The sequence below is a fragment of the Rhipicephalus microplus genome, chromosome 2 (genome assembly GCF_043290135.1).
Source record: "Rhipicephalus microplus isolate Deutch F79 chromosome 2, USDA_Rmic, whole genome shotgun sequence".
Taxonomy (NCBI): Eukaryota; Metazoa; Arthropoda; class Arachnida; order Ixodida; family Ixodidae; genus Rhipicephalus; species Rhipicephalus microplus.
Genome location: NC_134701.1, coordinates 269,914,286 through 269,930,820, shown reverse-complemented (window position 1 = coordinate 269,930,820; position 16,535 = coordinate 269,914,286). Strand labels below are relative to the sequence as shown.

The window sequence follows — 16,535 nt, the reverse complement described above, 5'->3', positions numbered from 1 at the left end:
GCACCAATGTTTCTGGACTTGCCGCAGCGTGCGCTGTGTTTGGCGCGGAAAATTTAGCACGTGATCTGCGGCCACAACGGCGCGAGCGATCAGGCTTGATGGGCGTTATCGCTTTATCTTCCAACAGAGCTCCTAGCGACGGGCAGTGCAGGGGGTGTGTTTTGTGGTCATGCAGTGGCTTTGATTGCTTGCCGTAGTCGTTGCTAAGTTGAAGGCTTGACGCGCTCTTCAACCACAGAAGGACGTTACCGATGGGGATGCCTGTACGACCACAACGCGTGGACTTCTTTCACAACTGTTAAATAACTGTGAGGAAATTGACACCCAGTCACAGCGGAAATCAGCCGAGACTATCAATGGGAACCTGATCCGTAAGTTTGGAAGGTAGCTTTGGCATGCACGTTAGAATTCAGAGTGACTTTTCGTTTTCGAAAAAAAAAAAAATGGGTTGACGTTCTTTCTTGTTTGTTTTTCTGACTAGATTCTTGTGTTTTGTACACCCGCCAGCCTGCTAAAAATGTGGTTAGAGAAAGCAGTGCCAACTGTACAGCAACTTATGAGGCCATTTGGTGCAGTTTTTTTTTTTTTTTTCTTGAATTAAGACTGCTGCCAGGAAGGCGGTACAGTGGGTGGTAGTAGTTCTTGAAGAAAGGCACCTAATTTCTTTCTGCCATACTTCATAATACACTTTATATGTTTGTGCGTGCATTTGTATGTGTGCCTGTAAATATAAGCAAGCAAAACTGAAAATTTTCGAACATGCTTGAACCCCGCCCCCCCTTCTCTTGACTAAACGCTCATGCATGCTTATTGCTGCCACATATTACCCGCATTATTCATCGCACCCACTAAACTTTGTCTCCCCCTCGAACGTTGGCCCTCTCTTGGAATCGAGTCGGTTACTCTTAATGATCGATTAACGAAGCAATAAATTCGGGTACTGAGGTCATTTGATGATTACTTGAAAAATTCGTTCCCTATACTTCAACAAAGGCGATTTTTGTAAATGGAAATAACATGCAGCGATCTTTCTTGCTGCTTTATAAGAATTGCTTTTAGTAACTTACCCGTAGTGAATAAGCAAACGATATTTTTTTTTCGAAACGAAGGATCGAGAGAAGAGGTGGACTCCAAACACAAGAAAAAAAAGCAGAAAAAAAGGCTCCAGCGAAAAAAACTGCAAGTGGCTTAAATGACAAATTCGTAAAGGGTGTGTGTGCCGAAGCCGACAAGTGAACTTGACTTCTTCAAGGCTTTCAGCTTGAAAAAAAGTCGCGTACACTAGTCTAAACGTCGACTCCGAAGTCCGGCACTCGGATTTCTCATCGCAAGCTTCCATATTCCCCTTCTCTCTTTCCTTTAGGTAGAACGTGGCGAGAGAGAGTTTCATATTGTCTATTTTACCCTCGTGCTTTATCCGTGCATTGTGAGTCGCTTTCGTTTCGCATTGTTTTCGGAAAGGATTAGTAAGCAGACAGCGCGAGATAAATTCGACATCTGCAGCTGCTTTGCGGTAAGAGGTATACAGGCGGTGTTTTAGAACCTATCCACGCCTTGAAATCTGTTGTATGTGCTGAGACGGCGTACCCGAACCGACGTTGTTGATGGCACTCAGTTCGACTTATTGTAATTTGTAACATTTAACAGCAGGGCTATCCTTTGCCGAGCCTTTCATGTCTGGGATCCGTGGTAACGCAAGTGGGCATCGTAACCCAGAACACATCCCACTGCTCAACACTTGTCTACTAAAAATCAAGAGTGCCCGACAAACACAAGCCACATAATTCTGTTTGGACTATCAGAAAACTGCCATAATAAACGCGTGTGTGCCATTGAAATCGGGTCTATGTTCAATCCCACTGCATACAACTTCCACTAAAAAGAGACAAATGCCGTGCGTGTGACGCCACTGTCACGTGGTACCGTGTGGTTGTAAAAGTTGGTGGTTATAAGCTACTTTACGGGCATGTTTGAGTGCCGTCATACTGGGCCGTCAACCGTTGTTTTGTATGTTTGGGTGTTGCGTCATGCAAACAAACGCATGAAAACGTCCTGGTTGGTGCATACAATGTTTCATGACCTTATCAATACCCGTAGTGGCATTACAAAACCAAGAAAACATAGGCTTCATGGCTCAAGATGGTGGCGCCCATATGTAATAAGGAAAATAGTCTGTACTGCCACCTAAAATCTCAACGAAGAGTGTTAATAAAGAGCCGTTTTTTTTTTTTTTTTGCAAAGACGTGTTTCTTTGTAAACCTATGCGTATAAGTGTGGTACGGTCAAGATGCACTGAAACTATACTATCACATAAAATATCGACAAAGGGTGTTTAATAAAGGGCAGCTGAAAGACTCGCAAACACGCTGCTCGAAAAACATAGAAATTCGTTAGCCTGACGAAGCGAACACGGCCAGCTTCTCCGTTTTATCGGTTTCCGCGGAACGGAGCTGCTCCTTCCTATTCCCCCTTTTTTTTTTTTTTTCTGTCTGCAGATAGTTGATTGTGAGTGCAGTTTTGTGAACAAATATTAGAAGTCGCAGATTACAGGCTCCGAATCCGTGAATACAACGCCCCCCCCCTCCCCCGTTTTTTTTTTTTTTTGCTAGCCACGGCAAAAGCCACGCCCAAGCACTTCCGAATGCTTTTTGAAGTATTTGTGCCACGCCTAGAGCCTGACCGTTGATACGTGCAGTGTAATCGTTCGCGATAAAAACATCTATCGCACACCAGTCAATCTGTCTTTGATTAATATGTGCTTGACAAAACATTAATATGCTTCCGTCATCTTGGCAACAGTCGAGCCAATGGTATCAGTCGGCTCAATTTATCTCCAATCTCAGCACATATCTCTCGGCTTCCCATCGACTGTTGCCACAACGACTGCGTCGTCATAGCAAAAGTTCAGGGGCTAAATGAACGTGGCCGGACTAAATGTACGTCCAGAAAGACTGCATGCCATTGTTTTGGGCTAAGCTCTATAGAAGTTTAAGTACAGTGCATTCTAGTAGTGCTCCACATGCAGCTGGTTATATAGCCTCCTCGATCACTAAGGTATTCAAACTGCACGAGACTGGGCGAAGGACATGGGGGGGGGGGGGGGGTGTATTCTGTTTCTTTTAATCCCCTCGCGACTCGAGATCAGCTGCGCAAGCGTCTGGACTTTAAGGCGCTCACATTGCAACCTGTGCACAACGGGGCTCTCCAGTCGAATCTTGCCGTAGTGTACGCAAGAAAAACAACTTTTAGCGCGGCATCATATTGTCACGGGGTCGTGACGTCGACGAAGGGAGCAGGCTGTAGTTCGAAAATCAAACTGTTTATTTGCGGCCGATCAACGAAAAGTGAGATTACAGCGATACACACTGGCGCTGAGATCGGCGAACTGAGCGTCGTCCGTCGATCAACCAGCAAGCGGTTAAGGTTGCACGGCGGGCTTGTTGGTTATTCATGTTGTTCGAGGTATTCATGTTGTTCGAGGTTTCTTGCAATTCACTGCAAAGAATGCGGGTGCCAAGCCCTCTTTAATCGCACCAGCATAATCGGAAGAAGCACTAACCAAATGACAAGGCTCAACATAGAAGCAAAATTTATTGCTAAGTTTGGGGACGCGTGTATAAGCAAGCCATCGATATCATTATCATTGAAAGAATTGCATTATTTGAATGTCGCATGAGTTGCAGTAGATCAATTTTCTGGTTCTAGCACGTGGTTGTGGCGCGCCATGTTTGGGTATAAGTATTGCTGTTTCTCGGATTAAACCGCATTGTTGAAGGTTGGCGCCGTGTATGTGTTCTGTGTTTTCTTCTCTGCCCCGTCCTGCATTCACTATACAACAAGCGGTGCAGTGCGTCGGCATTTATATGCATGCGCCGTCGAATATTTTATCGCTGGAGGCCACGTAAGTTCCAGAATAATCTGTAACGTTCGCGTCGCGCGCATAATCTTAAACAAAATGATATACTATTCCCGAAGCTTCTCAAACACTGCAGGCGCGGTTTAAAAAGCAATACAAACGAATGACATGTATTCAATCACTCATCATTCTATCATTGATCATTTGAGACTTCGTTGATTTTTTGAAACCATTATCCATACACTAAGACAATAACTTAAAAATACTAACCCCACGTGGGTTACCCGACAGTCACAGGCGAAGCTGCAGGAACATCCTTTCTAGATGTACGGTTGTGAGGCATACCCCATAAGTCGTAATAATCCCACACACGCCCCTTTCCGATTCTGTTTTACGTCGTTGGCTTAATGCACGTGTGGATAATACCTTACGCAAACCGCGCCAGCATTCCAGATTATTTTAGGATCAGTTAAGGCTTGAGCACTCAAACGCGAACAGTGTTCATTCTCGAACGAACCCGGCACCAGTGATGATGCTCGAATGTTCGCGGTCGCATGTATAAATGACCACGCGCAATGTGCGTGGTCATTTATCAGTTGATCACGCGCAGTTGATCGATCAGTTATCAACGAACTATATACGCTCAGTCCGCCGCTATGAGTGCCAGTGTGCATTGCTCTAACCTGACAAGTTCGGCCAAACAAAGTTTATTCTTGAGCGTGCACTGCTAGCTACCTTCCTCAACGTAACGACCACGTGACATGTGGTAGAGGTGCTTCCCGGTACATGTCGCACGTGACAGTATTGCACTGTAGGAGACTAGTCACTATGCCACAATTCACGATTCTGCTGAGAAGCGATACCTGTTGTGGGTTTCTGTTATACGCGCTTTGTTGATGCTGTGGCTGAGGACGAAGAATTGGGCTCGAGAACACTGTAATGGATGGGTACCCACTCGTTACGTAATTCGAATTGTGTGACGCTATCCACGCTGTATTACATATGCTAACTTAATTCCATGTCCTAGATGACGACTTTGTGTGGTCAAAAGCACCGGTGATGTTGTGTGGTAGAATAGTCCACTCCAACGCGCAGGACCGGCGTTCAGACCCCGCTCCTTTCTCGATTGGTGTATAGAAAGCGACTAAGTCATCAGAAGCGGCGGTTATGATTTAACAAGTTTTTTTTTTTTTCCTTCTGTAGAAGTATTTGGGGTCTGTGAAGCCTATACCGTATGCCAGAGCTGGTTAATACTGGTGAACTGCTCACTGCAGGAGCGTTTAATGAATTGAGGCAGATGCTCAATATGGTTAGTACACACTATACTGGCAGATAGCCATCATATTTTTTTTTAAATGCTAGCTGACCCTAATAATACAGTGCTGATACTGTTGTTTTTTTTTTCGATCCATTAGCAACATAATGATGCGCACTACTGTGATTGCGCGTCATTCCATTAATTTGCTTGCATGATACAAGATTTCCATAAGGAAATGGCACCGCAACCATGTTTTTTTTTTTCTGTAATGTTTCTCGGTGTTCGTCTGCAAAATATTATGAACTATACAGCTGGCCGAAATTTCCAGAGCCCTCCTCTGTGGCGTATCTCATAATCATATCGTGGTTTTGAGACGCTAAACCCCAATTATTATTACTACTTAAAATATTCCAGTGCTATTTTTCACGGGAACAGGACAGATAAGTCAACACTGACGTAGTTTGTGTCAGTCGAGCACTTCTGTCTTGTCCTCGTCAAACGCAGCTCTGAGATATTTCAACAAGTACGCTGGGCTATACCTAGATTTATGAACGCGGTGAAAAAAAAAAAAAACACACTCATGAGGCGCTTTATGGATTCTGTGACTGGAAGACGAAGTGCATCTTTTTCTTCTCCGGCGATTGCATTGATTCTGTACCGCCACCCTCCGAAAGCTTTTTGCACCCATTGTAGTTTTGCGCTTTCTCCGTGGTCGACTCGCCTCTGATCAAGCTATACGATGTCATATGATGGCATTATGACGTCAGAAATTTTGGCGACCTGTAATCTGATATTGATTGATTGATTGATATGTGTGGTTTAACGTTCCAAAACCACTATATGATTATGAGAGACGCCGTAGTGGAGGGCTCCGGAAATTTAGACCACCTGGGGTTCTTTAACGTGCACCCAAATCTGAGCACACGGGCCTTCAACATTTCCGCCTCCATCGGAAATGCAGCCGCCGCAGCCGGGATTTGAACCCGCGCCCTGCGGGTCAGCAGCCGAGTACCTTAGCCACTAGACCACCGTGGCGGGGCGCGACCTGTAATCTGGTGAAGGCATCACGTGGCATTTTTTTTTTTTTGCATCACTCGTGATGACGCCGCTGACGAGGGGTGCTGACACTGGACGCCAATCAATTTCCGCGTTTGACTAGGCTTTCGCCCCTGCCTGTTATTTTCTGGGACGTTGCCTGTATACGGCTATTTATATAATGTTTGGTTAGTCACTCCTTTGTTACACGTGGTCGTCGCGCTATGTATTTCCGCAATCATGTGTAACAATACGGCCTGTCAACACAGACCCAAGTGATAACAAGTCAACACAAACGCCTACAATCAATTGAAAGAGCGTACATGGGAGGAAACGAGGACACAAAAATCATTAGCACGTACGCAGGTATGGTGCCGCTATTTCTTAATCCGGTACTCCCGGGATTATACGCATGCCCTGCCGTGGTGGTCTAGTGGCTAAGGTACTCGGCTGCTGACCCGCAGGTCGCGGGTTCAAATCCCGGCTGCGGCGGCTGCATTTCCGATGGAGGCGGAAGTGTTTAGGCCCGTGTGCTCAGATTTGGGTGCACGTTAAAGAACCCCAGGTGGTCAAAATTTCTGGAGCCCTCCACTACGGCGTCTCTCATAATCATATGGTGGTTTTGAGACGTTAAACCCCACATATCAATCAGTCAATCGGGATTATACGCAAGTCATCACGTGACGTCATCATGACTTCACATAACTTCATGACATGTCACCCTTGCTCGGTCACAGGGTTGGTCTATCACGGAGACGATGCAAAACGGTGGGGTGCAGAAAGCTGGCAATCACGCGTTAATGCAAAAAGTTTTCGGAAAGGCGATTTCCTGGACTTTGGGACATTTGTATGAGGCACCATTACTCGACGGTATCAACAGTGTCCTGCCGTAACTAAATTGGAAATCGGCGAAAAGAAATCATGGGACAAGAAAAAAAAAAAAGCTGGTTACCGAACGTGTGTATGCAGTTGCACTCAAGGAGAAAGCTGCAGGTGATGCGGAGCAGTGGTTCGCCAGTTCGCGTTCACGGGTAAGCAAGCGCTGGCGTTCTAAACGTGCAGTATATATATTCGGCGTCTATGGCTGAAAAAAAAAAAGGTTATTGTGATGCAGTAAAGCGCTTCCCCTTCATTCCTTCCCCACACCCTCACTTCCCATCTCTACCCTAGAGATGTGATTCTTAAGTGAAAAGATGAAAGTTAGCCCCGTAACTGTTTGCATCATAGTGCGACACCTCAACAGTAGCTCATAAGAATGGGAGTAAAGAGGGATTTGAAGGGTATAGAGATAGAAAGAAGAGGAAGGAGAGAGCGTGGCGCAGAGCCAGCCACCTACAGAAGTAAGGTGAAGATAGGAAAGATGGACACGGTGGCAGGCGTCCTAGGACGGGGCACCACTCGGCGAGAGCTCTTGTCGGCGTCAGGTGATGGCGTAGAACGAGCCAGTCGGCCAGAGGTGCGCTGTCGTCGGAGATCACGGGGGAACAACCGGTTGGCACGAAATCCAGCGAGCGAGTCCATCTCTACCCTATTACTAATATATTCGACTTTTAGGTCGGTTTAAACATCGTACTAACAGCAGCACGTGTATACCGAAGCAACTTCCGGTCACTTCATTTATTACTCTCTAGCACCGATGCAGAAATCTTGCGTTTTAAGTTGTGCTTAAGTAAGGAGACATTTTTTTCCCGCTTTCCAATAAAAGGGAAGCGCTCAAAGTTAAAGGCTAACTCTTATAATGTTGTGTTGAGCTTCAAAGAGAGTGTGTGAAATATTTGACCAGGTGCAAGAAAAAAACTCTTAAAATTTAAACGAGCTGGCTACTCGTTAGAACTACTGTTCCTCACCAATACGGTAGACTACGCCGGCACACAACCAGAAGCCATCCAGCACCTGCGTTTGTAAACAGCGATGAGGTCTATACTGCATACGGCTATGCTATGCGCTAACCTCTCCTTCACTTCTTTCCCCTTAGCTATTGTGAACTACACCTGGCGATACATTGATTTCCACTCCCCTCCTCTTGTCTCTCCTCCTCAGCCTCATCTCCATTTCCCCGCACCGTCGATACCATGCTATGCGCGGCTGTGCTACACGTGCTCTTGCCTGCGTGACGCAATACGTGGCCATGCTTTGCACTCTGCCTTCCTCCTTTCCCTCTACTCACCCTCACTTTTTTGCATCCTGTGGCATGGCTATGCCGTATACATGGTTTGGCAGAGGGTGTTGGTTTGGCCTGCGTGACGCCATACGTGGCCATGCTTTGTACTCTTCCTTCCTCCTTTCGTTCCTTCTCTGCCTGCTTGCTATGCAGGGCTCTGCTGTTGTCTGCTTATAACGCCATGTGACTAGACGACGACAGCCTACGATGACAGCTTGCGACAAAGCATGACAGTCCGGGCTCATACAGTGTGTTCCGCACTTGAAAGGAATCCCGGTTATACGCAGCAGATAACCACTGGAACATTTATGTAAATTCACAGTATCGCACAAGAACGCGTTGAATTTTCAGGAAAAGTGAACACCGCCTATTAGCGTATGCTATATATTGCTCTGGTCTGTTTTCTCGTACATTTGTTTGGCTGCAGTTCAAATAGTTTTTCTCGGTTTTCCTCTTAGTAATGTACTCAGGCTCCTACCTCGAAATCCCTACATTTATTGTAATTAATGTCGCGGGAGCTTTGTTGACTTCCGAGCTTATCGATTGTATAGACTACAGGCGCGCTCATCAAAAAGTATTTTGGCCCTTCATTCTAGAATATATGTGACATGCGCACGCCAGTTTTAGAGACGTCAGGTACCAAAATCAATGGTCTGATTGTGCTGTTTCTTTTTATTCCGATTTGCGCAGATGATCAGGTGATCTTTCCTGTCTGGAAGCTGGCAGAAAGATCATGGAGCCGCCATCTTCAAATCGCAATAGGCGGCCCAGACCTCGGCATCGTCGGCCCGGAAATAACCAGCATGGCGACGGACCGCACTTCAGCTTTGCACGTCACTCCGCACACAGCGAAGTGCTCGGTGAACCTCCGCCGCTGAATTTGGCTGAGGTTTCTGATAACGGTGCTCAGGACAGAGTTGCGTCGGCACAAGCTGTTCGCGCTAGGTCCGGGGCCAGGGAGGGGAGGGGTGCAACGCGGGGGAGAGAGAGAGGACGGCCCCCATCTTCAGCAGGCTCTGGCAGAGGAAGGAGTCGGGGAGGCCGAGCCACGCAACACGGGACTCCGCGTAGCAACACTCGAAGTACACACCACGGCTCATTGGACGACGTTCCTTCTGGACCTTGTCGTCCGGAAGGTGATAACTGCCAAAACAGGAGCGTTCCAGGTGATGACTCTTCGAATAACTACTTCCATGACCGGTCAACGTTCCCTGTCGGGGCCGATCGTCCCTCGCGGAGCAAGGTGGTTTCCTTCCCGACATTTGCCGATATAATGGCCGCCATGACACTGCGGCGAGAAGAAATTGGACTTGCGAGCGAAAAGTCTGTCTCGTTGCATGTGCACGACTGCTATTTACAAGCGGCGTCCTCTGATGTGCGGGCTACGTTAGGTAGCTTTCACCTTGTACCCGACAGGGGCCTTGGCCGTGTCGTTACAGTTGCCAACTGCGACCCGGTCACACTTTGTGGCGCCGCCGTCGCCTTTTGCGACCCCGAAAAACAGTACGTATGCTACGGTGAAATCCTGAGCCTCGACGGGAAACTAGTCGCCTTGCTCTTCGATGGCCTTGGAGTTACCGATGACAAGGAAAGTCACGAGTTCGTTCTAGTCAATCTTAACTTGGCCGCAAACTACTTCATTAACCATCTCGCTTCGCTGCGTTCAAAATCATTTGATGACATGAAGCGAGTGGAATCGCTGCTTGAAGGAGAGGTATGCGTGTCTACTGAATCAGGACTTCAGGCAACACATGATGAGGCTGCAATACAAGCTGCCCTTGACTCATCATTGAAGAGCAATTCGGCCAGGACACATCCTCTTGATGAAAACCAAATGATCGCCGTGAAAGCTGCAGTTACTTCTCAAAGGGGTGTGTTAATTCACGCGCCTTCTGGCACCGGTGACAAAGAACTGCTGAGGTCCGCAGTGGAAGTGGCTCTCACTGTTGATAGCTTAAAGAATAGAGGGCCGGTACTTGTAATAGGCAATGGTATAACTCCTATGTTCAGAAACAAACCAGCTGGCTTATTCTGCTTAGATACCGAAGTCCGCAAATCAGCAGATGCCGTTCAGGAATCCGCTACAGCTATCTTATCAAAAGGCAAAATGAACGAAAGTCTTCTAAGAATGAAGAAAGTATTGAAAGACCTGTGCATTTTGAAGAGCACGATCCTGCACCAGTCTCGATTCCACGGAATCACTCGTGAGTTCTCAACCAAAAGGAGTGAAGAAAGAAACTGCGTAGAAAAGTGGCTGATGCAAGGAGTTAGTCGCAACGACATGTTGGCTGTTGTGTCAGTCGCCGATATTGATGCTTACCACGAAGACTGCCAGTATGCGTTGGAGGGGAGCGGTGTCTCTACCAAATCAAATTGTTTGGTTGGTTTTCGTTATGAAAGGGCTCAGCAAACTTCCCAAGGCACCGAAGGTTTTCCGGACGACTTAAAAGCAGCTTACATATGGAAAATTCTCAAGTTAACTGCTAACTTGCAGATTGATGCGGGGCACAATATCATGCTGCTTCAGAAGTGCCACAGGTGGCAGTTGTACAAGCAGTGGACTCGGAGCCTTAGGAAACGTGTACTCAATGAACTTGAAGACGCCCAAAATGAAGTATTAAACTCTTACCTTCACTGCGGCCAAATGCTATCGACAAATGTATCGCGTCCGCCTTTTGAGACGTCTGTGATTGCTGCCTCTGTGGCCACAGCTATCGCACATAGTGCCGTCATTGAGTCTATGCAACCTAAAGTTTTAGTTTTGTTCCGAGCGCATCAAGTCCCATTGCTGCTTGCTAGTAGCCTCTTCTGCAGCAGCATATCGAGACTCATTCTCATAGGGGACAACGTATGTTCGCAAGAAGCATCTTTATCACTTTGGTCTTGTGCGTTCAGCAGCCAAGGCTTCGAGCTGCACGAACTGAGCGTTCAGTATTTCCTCTCGCAGCCCGTCTGCAACCTCTTAGCACCGTTCACAAAAAATGTGTTGAAGTCGGGTTGCACTGCTGAGCCTCTAAGGGGTATTGCGGAGTCTGCTCAATTTTTTGACGTTCCAGAAGAAGAAGCGGTCTTTATGATATCTCGGTTGTGCCACCATTTTCAGACGCACGACTACCAACCAAGAGATGTGGCCATTGTTACGGTTTCGCCATCCACTGCTGTGGCTACCCAGATGGTGGCCGAAAAGCTGCGGCAAGTAGGGTGCACATACACTGTTTGGTCTCTAAAGAATTTATCGTCATCTTTTTGTAAAATCCTAGTATTGCTCGTTGGCTCGGGCGCTCCAGGCTCAGATCTCGCTGCTGCTCTGAGTAGGGCACGTTGTGCGGTGTACGGCTTCGGAAGGCTGGAGAGTGCCGATGAGAGCTGCCAGAACGTCTTCAACACGGCTCACGAAAACAACAGGCGTGCTAAACCGGCTCTTTCTCTGTCATGCGTGCGCCATCCGGGAACCATTGTGCGCATCGAGTCGGGAAATGATTTTGTAAAAAAGTTGCAGGAGACTGGAGGGTGCATGCAGCCATGTGGTGCTAAGAGACGCTGCGGCCACACGTGCCCAGAAATGTGCCATAAGGGAGATCATCCAGGCGCTTGTGACCGGCCCTGCCTGAAGCATATTTGCAGTCGTAACCATCCCTGTCCTAACAAGTGCTCCGAGCGGTGCCCTGAGCGGTGCTCGATTGTCGTCACTGACAAATTGCCTTGTACACACACGGCTACACTGCCTTGTTACAAGTGGGAACAAGGTTACGTGCCTGTTGCAACACCACTGTCTGCTGCTGCACCTGTCCGCCGATCTGGTGCGCTCAAGTACAAGTGCAAAATACCAGTTACAGTGAATCTGGAGTGCGGACACACAGCCCAGGTTTTATGCTTTGAGAGGCGGGATTCAAAGGGCACAAATGGCAGTGCCTTTGGGCCTATAAGTGCCTTGTCTTTGCGCCAGTACAAGTGCACGATACCAGTTATGGTAAGTTTGCCGTGCGGACACACGACACGAATTCCATGCTTTGAAGAACAGTCTACGGTATCGGCAAGTGCTTCGGCATTCAAACCTCCTGGCGTCTTGGCTCAGCACAAGTGCACGGTGCCGGTTACCGTGGTCAGGGATTGTGGACATCGGGTACAGATTGCCTGCTTTGAGAATCGGCTTAGAACGACCACAGCTGCTTCTGAACTCGTACAACGCGGAGAGCGAGTCGTCTTGCCTTCGTGCCGCGAATCGGTGCAAGTGACCCCTTCATGCGGTCATACAAAGACCATACAGTGCTGCGACAAAGCTGGATATCGGTGCGACGTCTCGGTATCGGCCGTGCGTCCTTGCGGCCACTCTTGCTACGTCTCTTGTGGAGCGGACCGTAGGGTATTCCCACCGTGTACTGTGCAAGTCAGTGTTGTTCAAGGCTGTGGCCACCCAGTTTACGGGACCTGCAACAGAATCTCCTCGATGAAATGCACAAAGTACGTTCATAGAATATTGCCTTGCGGACACAGAGTAGACGTGCCCTGCAGCCAGCCTAGTCCTCAGTGCCGTGTTATTGTTTCCAAGTTACTTCCATGCGGCCACGTTAATGTTAAGCCCTGCTTCGCGAGCGCTGATCCCTGCGAAAGTCGATGTGGTCACGTATTTCGCTGTAAGCACACGTGCAAACTGGCGTGCTTCAGTCACCCGCACGAAAGCAGATGCGAAGATTGCAAGGACAAGTGCTCCATTTCGTAATGACCGCAAATTCGGACAGACCTCAAACAAACCACGCTTTACCAATGCAAAATGCTTTCGACGTTTCTCAGCGTTATCAAGTGTGTCTACCATCAATTACTGTCGGAACGATAGCGCGAAAAGCCAAGTTGTTTAAGTATAGTGCTAATTGAACCAAGGTCCACAACGCAGTAGATGCTATACACCAGTCTTCGCGGCACTCTACTTATCTGCTATGTTTAGCGCGAGTACCTCATGTTGTTCATCATTGCTCATATTGCGAACGCTGTAAACTGCCGAACTCAACCGGACACGAATAAAGTGTTTAAGAAAATGCGTAATGAAAGTGTCTTTCGTTGCACTAGTTCTCACACGTACCGCAGTGTGAGTCAGCCAATTGCTAACCGTGCTCTATGGTTCTTTAGGTGCAACTGTCTGGTGAAATATATCTGCCAGCACAAAGGATTTATACCCGCCACGGTGGGTCAGTGCCTACGAGGCCCGTTCTACTGGAAAGCACGAGGTCGCTGGTTCGATTACTGGTACGGGCGACGGGACTCCGATGGCGTTCTACTGAAACCGCCGTGTATTTCAAGTCTGATGCACGTTAAAAAAAGTGTTGTGCGCGGAATAAAAGTCGACCGACACGTAAGCTGCACGGCTGATCCCCGAGCCTCGGGCCACGTTCCTCTTTATTAAGGCCAAAGTGGTAGACGCATCATCAAATGCGAAAATTGACCGGCAGCGATGGCGTCGGCGTCAACTCGAGTACTGCAACGCGGTCACGTTGTCAGGGATCAAAACGCGCGCAATTAATCTCTGAACTTTCCACTACCTTGCCAGCTACAGCCAGTGGCGTGAGCACTACCAAGAACATTGTATTGGGGAAAAATACAACCGTCTCGCAAACGTGTGGCATAAGTCGCATATGAAAGGTACAGTTGTAATTTAGTCGTGCGCCTTAAAATAAGGTCGTGCATGGTGATATCCACTGTGGGATACCACCACGCTTTTTCCTGAAATTCCATTCCAAAAACCATTCTGTACCACGTTTAATGATTTCTGTAAGAATGATTTTATATCTGGAAAAGTACATTCAGTCCTCACACCGTCCACGAAGGTAAGGATGTTAGCTGACCATGCGAAGAAGCAGTGTTGGACTGGTGGCAAATTTTCAGAGCACTGAACTAGCATGTTTCAATCTTGGCTCTGTCTCCATCGTGTCATAGCCTCTCTGGTAGATTTGCGCGCGCGAAGTGCATGGCGGCTATGCTCATCAGCGAAAGAGAGCGAACAAGGCAGGGATGTTTTACCAGGTATCTTCTGATTTGCCAATGCTTAGGTGAGAGACGGAAAGGGGCATAAGACGCACGAATTCGGAAAGGAGTCGTGCTGCAGCAAGGTTTGAGGAAAATGGCAGCAATTGCAATAGCAAACTCGTCGCGCAGTCTTGTGCGATCGAGGAGCCCACAGCTGTCAAAAAGTGCAGCAGCTGCTACGTGCACTGCCACGCATGTTACCCCCTGTTGAGAACGTGGTCACAATATCGTCATGCGCACACAAGCGCGCGCTTGACATCACGAAGGGGTTGGAAGTTGAACCCCCGCCGGTCACGTTAATGCAGTGAAGCACATACTCGTGTGTGCGTGAGCGCATTGTTCTAATGTCAATATGGGCTGATTAGCTCCTGAATCTTTCATGAATGCGTTTCTTGAACGCATATTCTCAATGTAAACGAACGGCAGGCGTCGGTCTCTTCGCTAGCGCCTATTTGGCAACACGACGCACGTCAACCAATAAAGTGATATACGGGGCCTTTGTACCGGCCTTATATTAACTAGGTATTTGGGCTAACCTGTGTACGTGCAAGCAACATGCACGCACGCACACACGTACGCACGCACGCACACACGCACCGCTAACCGTTTCGCGCTTTTCCCTAGCAAGCACACGCTCTGCGCCACATAAGTGACTCACTCCAAAAGAAAAAAAAAAGTGCTGTCATTTCTACATCATAACGGCTGCTTCTCGTGCGTCAGCAGTTCGGAAGGAACAACAGAAGAAACCAATGAAAGAGTACGCGTGTGTGTGCAGCCCATGGCCACTCTGAAGACGCCCATTAACCATTTATGCGGGTGGCCTTTGTCGTAGTTGTCTTTCTTCGCTTCTGTTACGTAATTCGCTTCCTCCTCCCGTAACGATAGAGTGCCGCTGATTGTGACGTCACACGCAACCTCGATCATATGTGTTTTCTTCCGCCAGATCACGTGGCACGCGCCGTCAACCAGCTTCGGAGAAACGGAAACTGAGGATGACCCGAAGGGAGTAACTAAGCGTCGAGTTGAAGAAAGCCGTCCCTGCGAGATTCGTATACGGCCGTGGCGGCCGTCTGCCGGCAGTCAGGTTTTCCGACCGCCGTTTCAGAAATGACTACTTCCGGGGAAACGCCCGTGAGGTGGATGGATTTCTCGTGTAGCTGTCACCACTGCGAGAATTGCGAGGTAATTAATGAGCGCGGGTTTTTTTTTTACCCATCGATCTCTTCTATGCGAGGACGGCTGCTTGCACAGAAGGGGTGCATGCATACGACCAAAAACAGGCAAAACAAAAACCCGGTTGGTTCTCTATGTATTCGACTCAAAGGCGAAAGCCATTTCTTTTCATTTTGTTAAAGAACCCCAGGTGGTCGAAATTTTCGGAGTCTTCCACTACGGTGTCTCTCGTAATCATATGGTGGTTTTGGGACCTTCAATCCCACATATCGATCAATTCAATCCTTTTTGTCATTTTTCGTCTCAGTTGATCTTTTGAACCTTCCGCTTCCCCCACCGACAGCTTTCGGCACCTAGCTTTGTTTTTCACTATAGCTCCGGGGTGGGCTCACCTTTGACCCGATATTGATATACCAGGTCAAAGGTGAGGTATATTTGATCTGATATCATTTGATCCGTGGCGTCACGATGGCGCCACAGATTTTGGCTATCAGTGAAGTCATGTGACGTCATCACGGTGTGATGATTTTTGGCATCATTCGTGTTCACGCCGCCGACATATGGGGTGCCCTCGCGAAACGCCGCCTAATTTTCGTGTTTGAAGAAGCATCTAAGACTTTCACCTTAAAACTTATGAAGCTTACGAAGCGATGATGGAAGAGCTCTAGTAGCAGGCAGACTCCTCGTCACAGCATCTGAAGGTGACTGCAGAGTTAAATAATGTGTAATGGAGGCGCTATCGAAATACAATTGGTAAGAATCGGTGACGAACTTTCTCAATAAGTGCTGTAATGTGCGAATCACTTACTGAAGAGAGGTGAGGCATAGCAGTGAGCATATGTAACTTTACTGCGTTAGTTCGAGAGCGGAGATAAAATTTAGCATAAATTGGACATCATGGTGGTTCGTGATAACTACATTACTTTACCGAAGCTGTACTTGCTTCAACTTACTTAAAGCTTACTTCAAAGTTCGCATAGATCTTATATATCTGTTTAAGAAAATGGAATACAGATCTAGCATTCTCAACTGCA

General features: G+C 47.7%; 1 protein-coding gene across 1 annotated transcript; it reads left to right on the top strand.

Annotated features, from left to right (window-relative positions):
- Positions 1 to 115: 115 nt before the first annotated feature.
- Positions 116 to 13,355, top strand: LOC119169982 (uncharacterized). The gene is made up of 2 exons (XM_037420986.2): positions 116 to 371; positions 9,001 to 13,355. Exon 2 carries the CDS (start codon positions 9,044 to 9,046, stop codon positions 13,028 to 13,030), a length of 3,987 nt encoding a protein of 1,328 aa, XP_037276883.2. The 5' UTR covers positions 116 to 371; positions 9,001 to 9,043; the 3' UTR covers positions 13,031 to 13,355.
- Positions 13,356 to 16,535: the final 3,180 nt, after the last annotated feature.

What these genes read in the sequence shown, in the direction of transcription:
- LOC119169982 (XM_037420986.2), top strand. Translation starts at nt 9,044, where the DNA reads ATGGAGCCGCCATCTTCAAATCGCAATAGGCGGCCCAGACCTCGGCAT.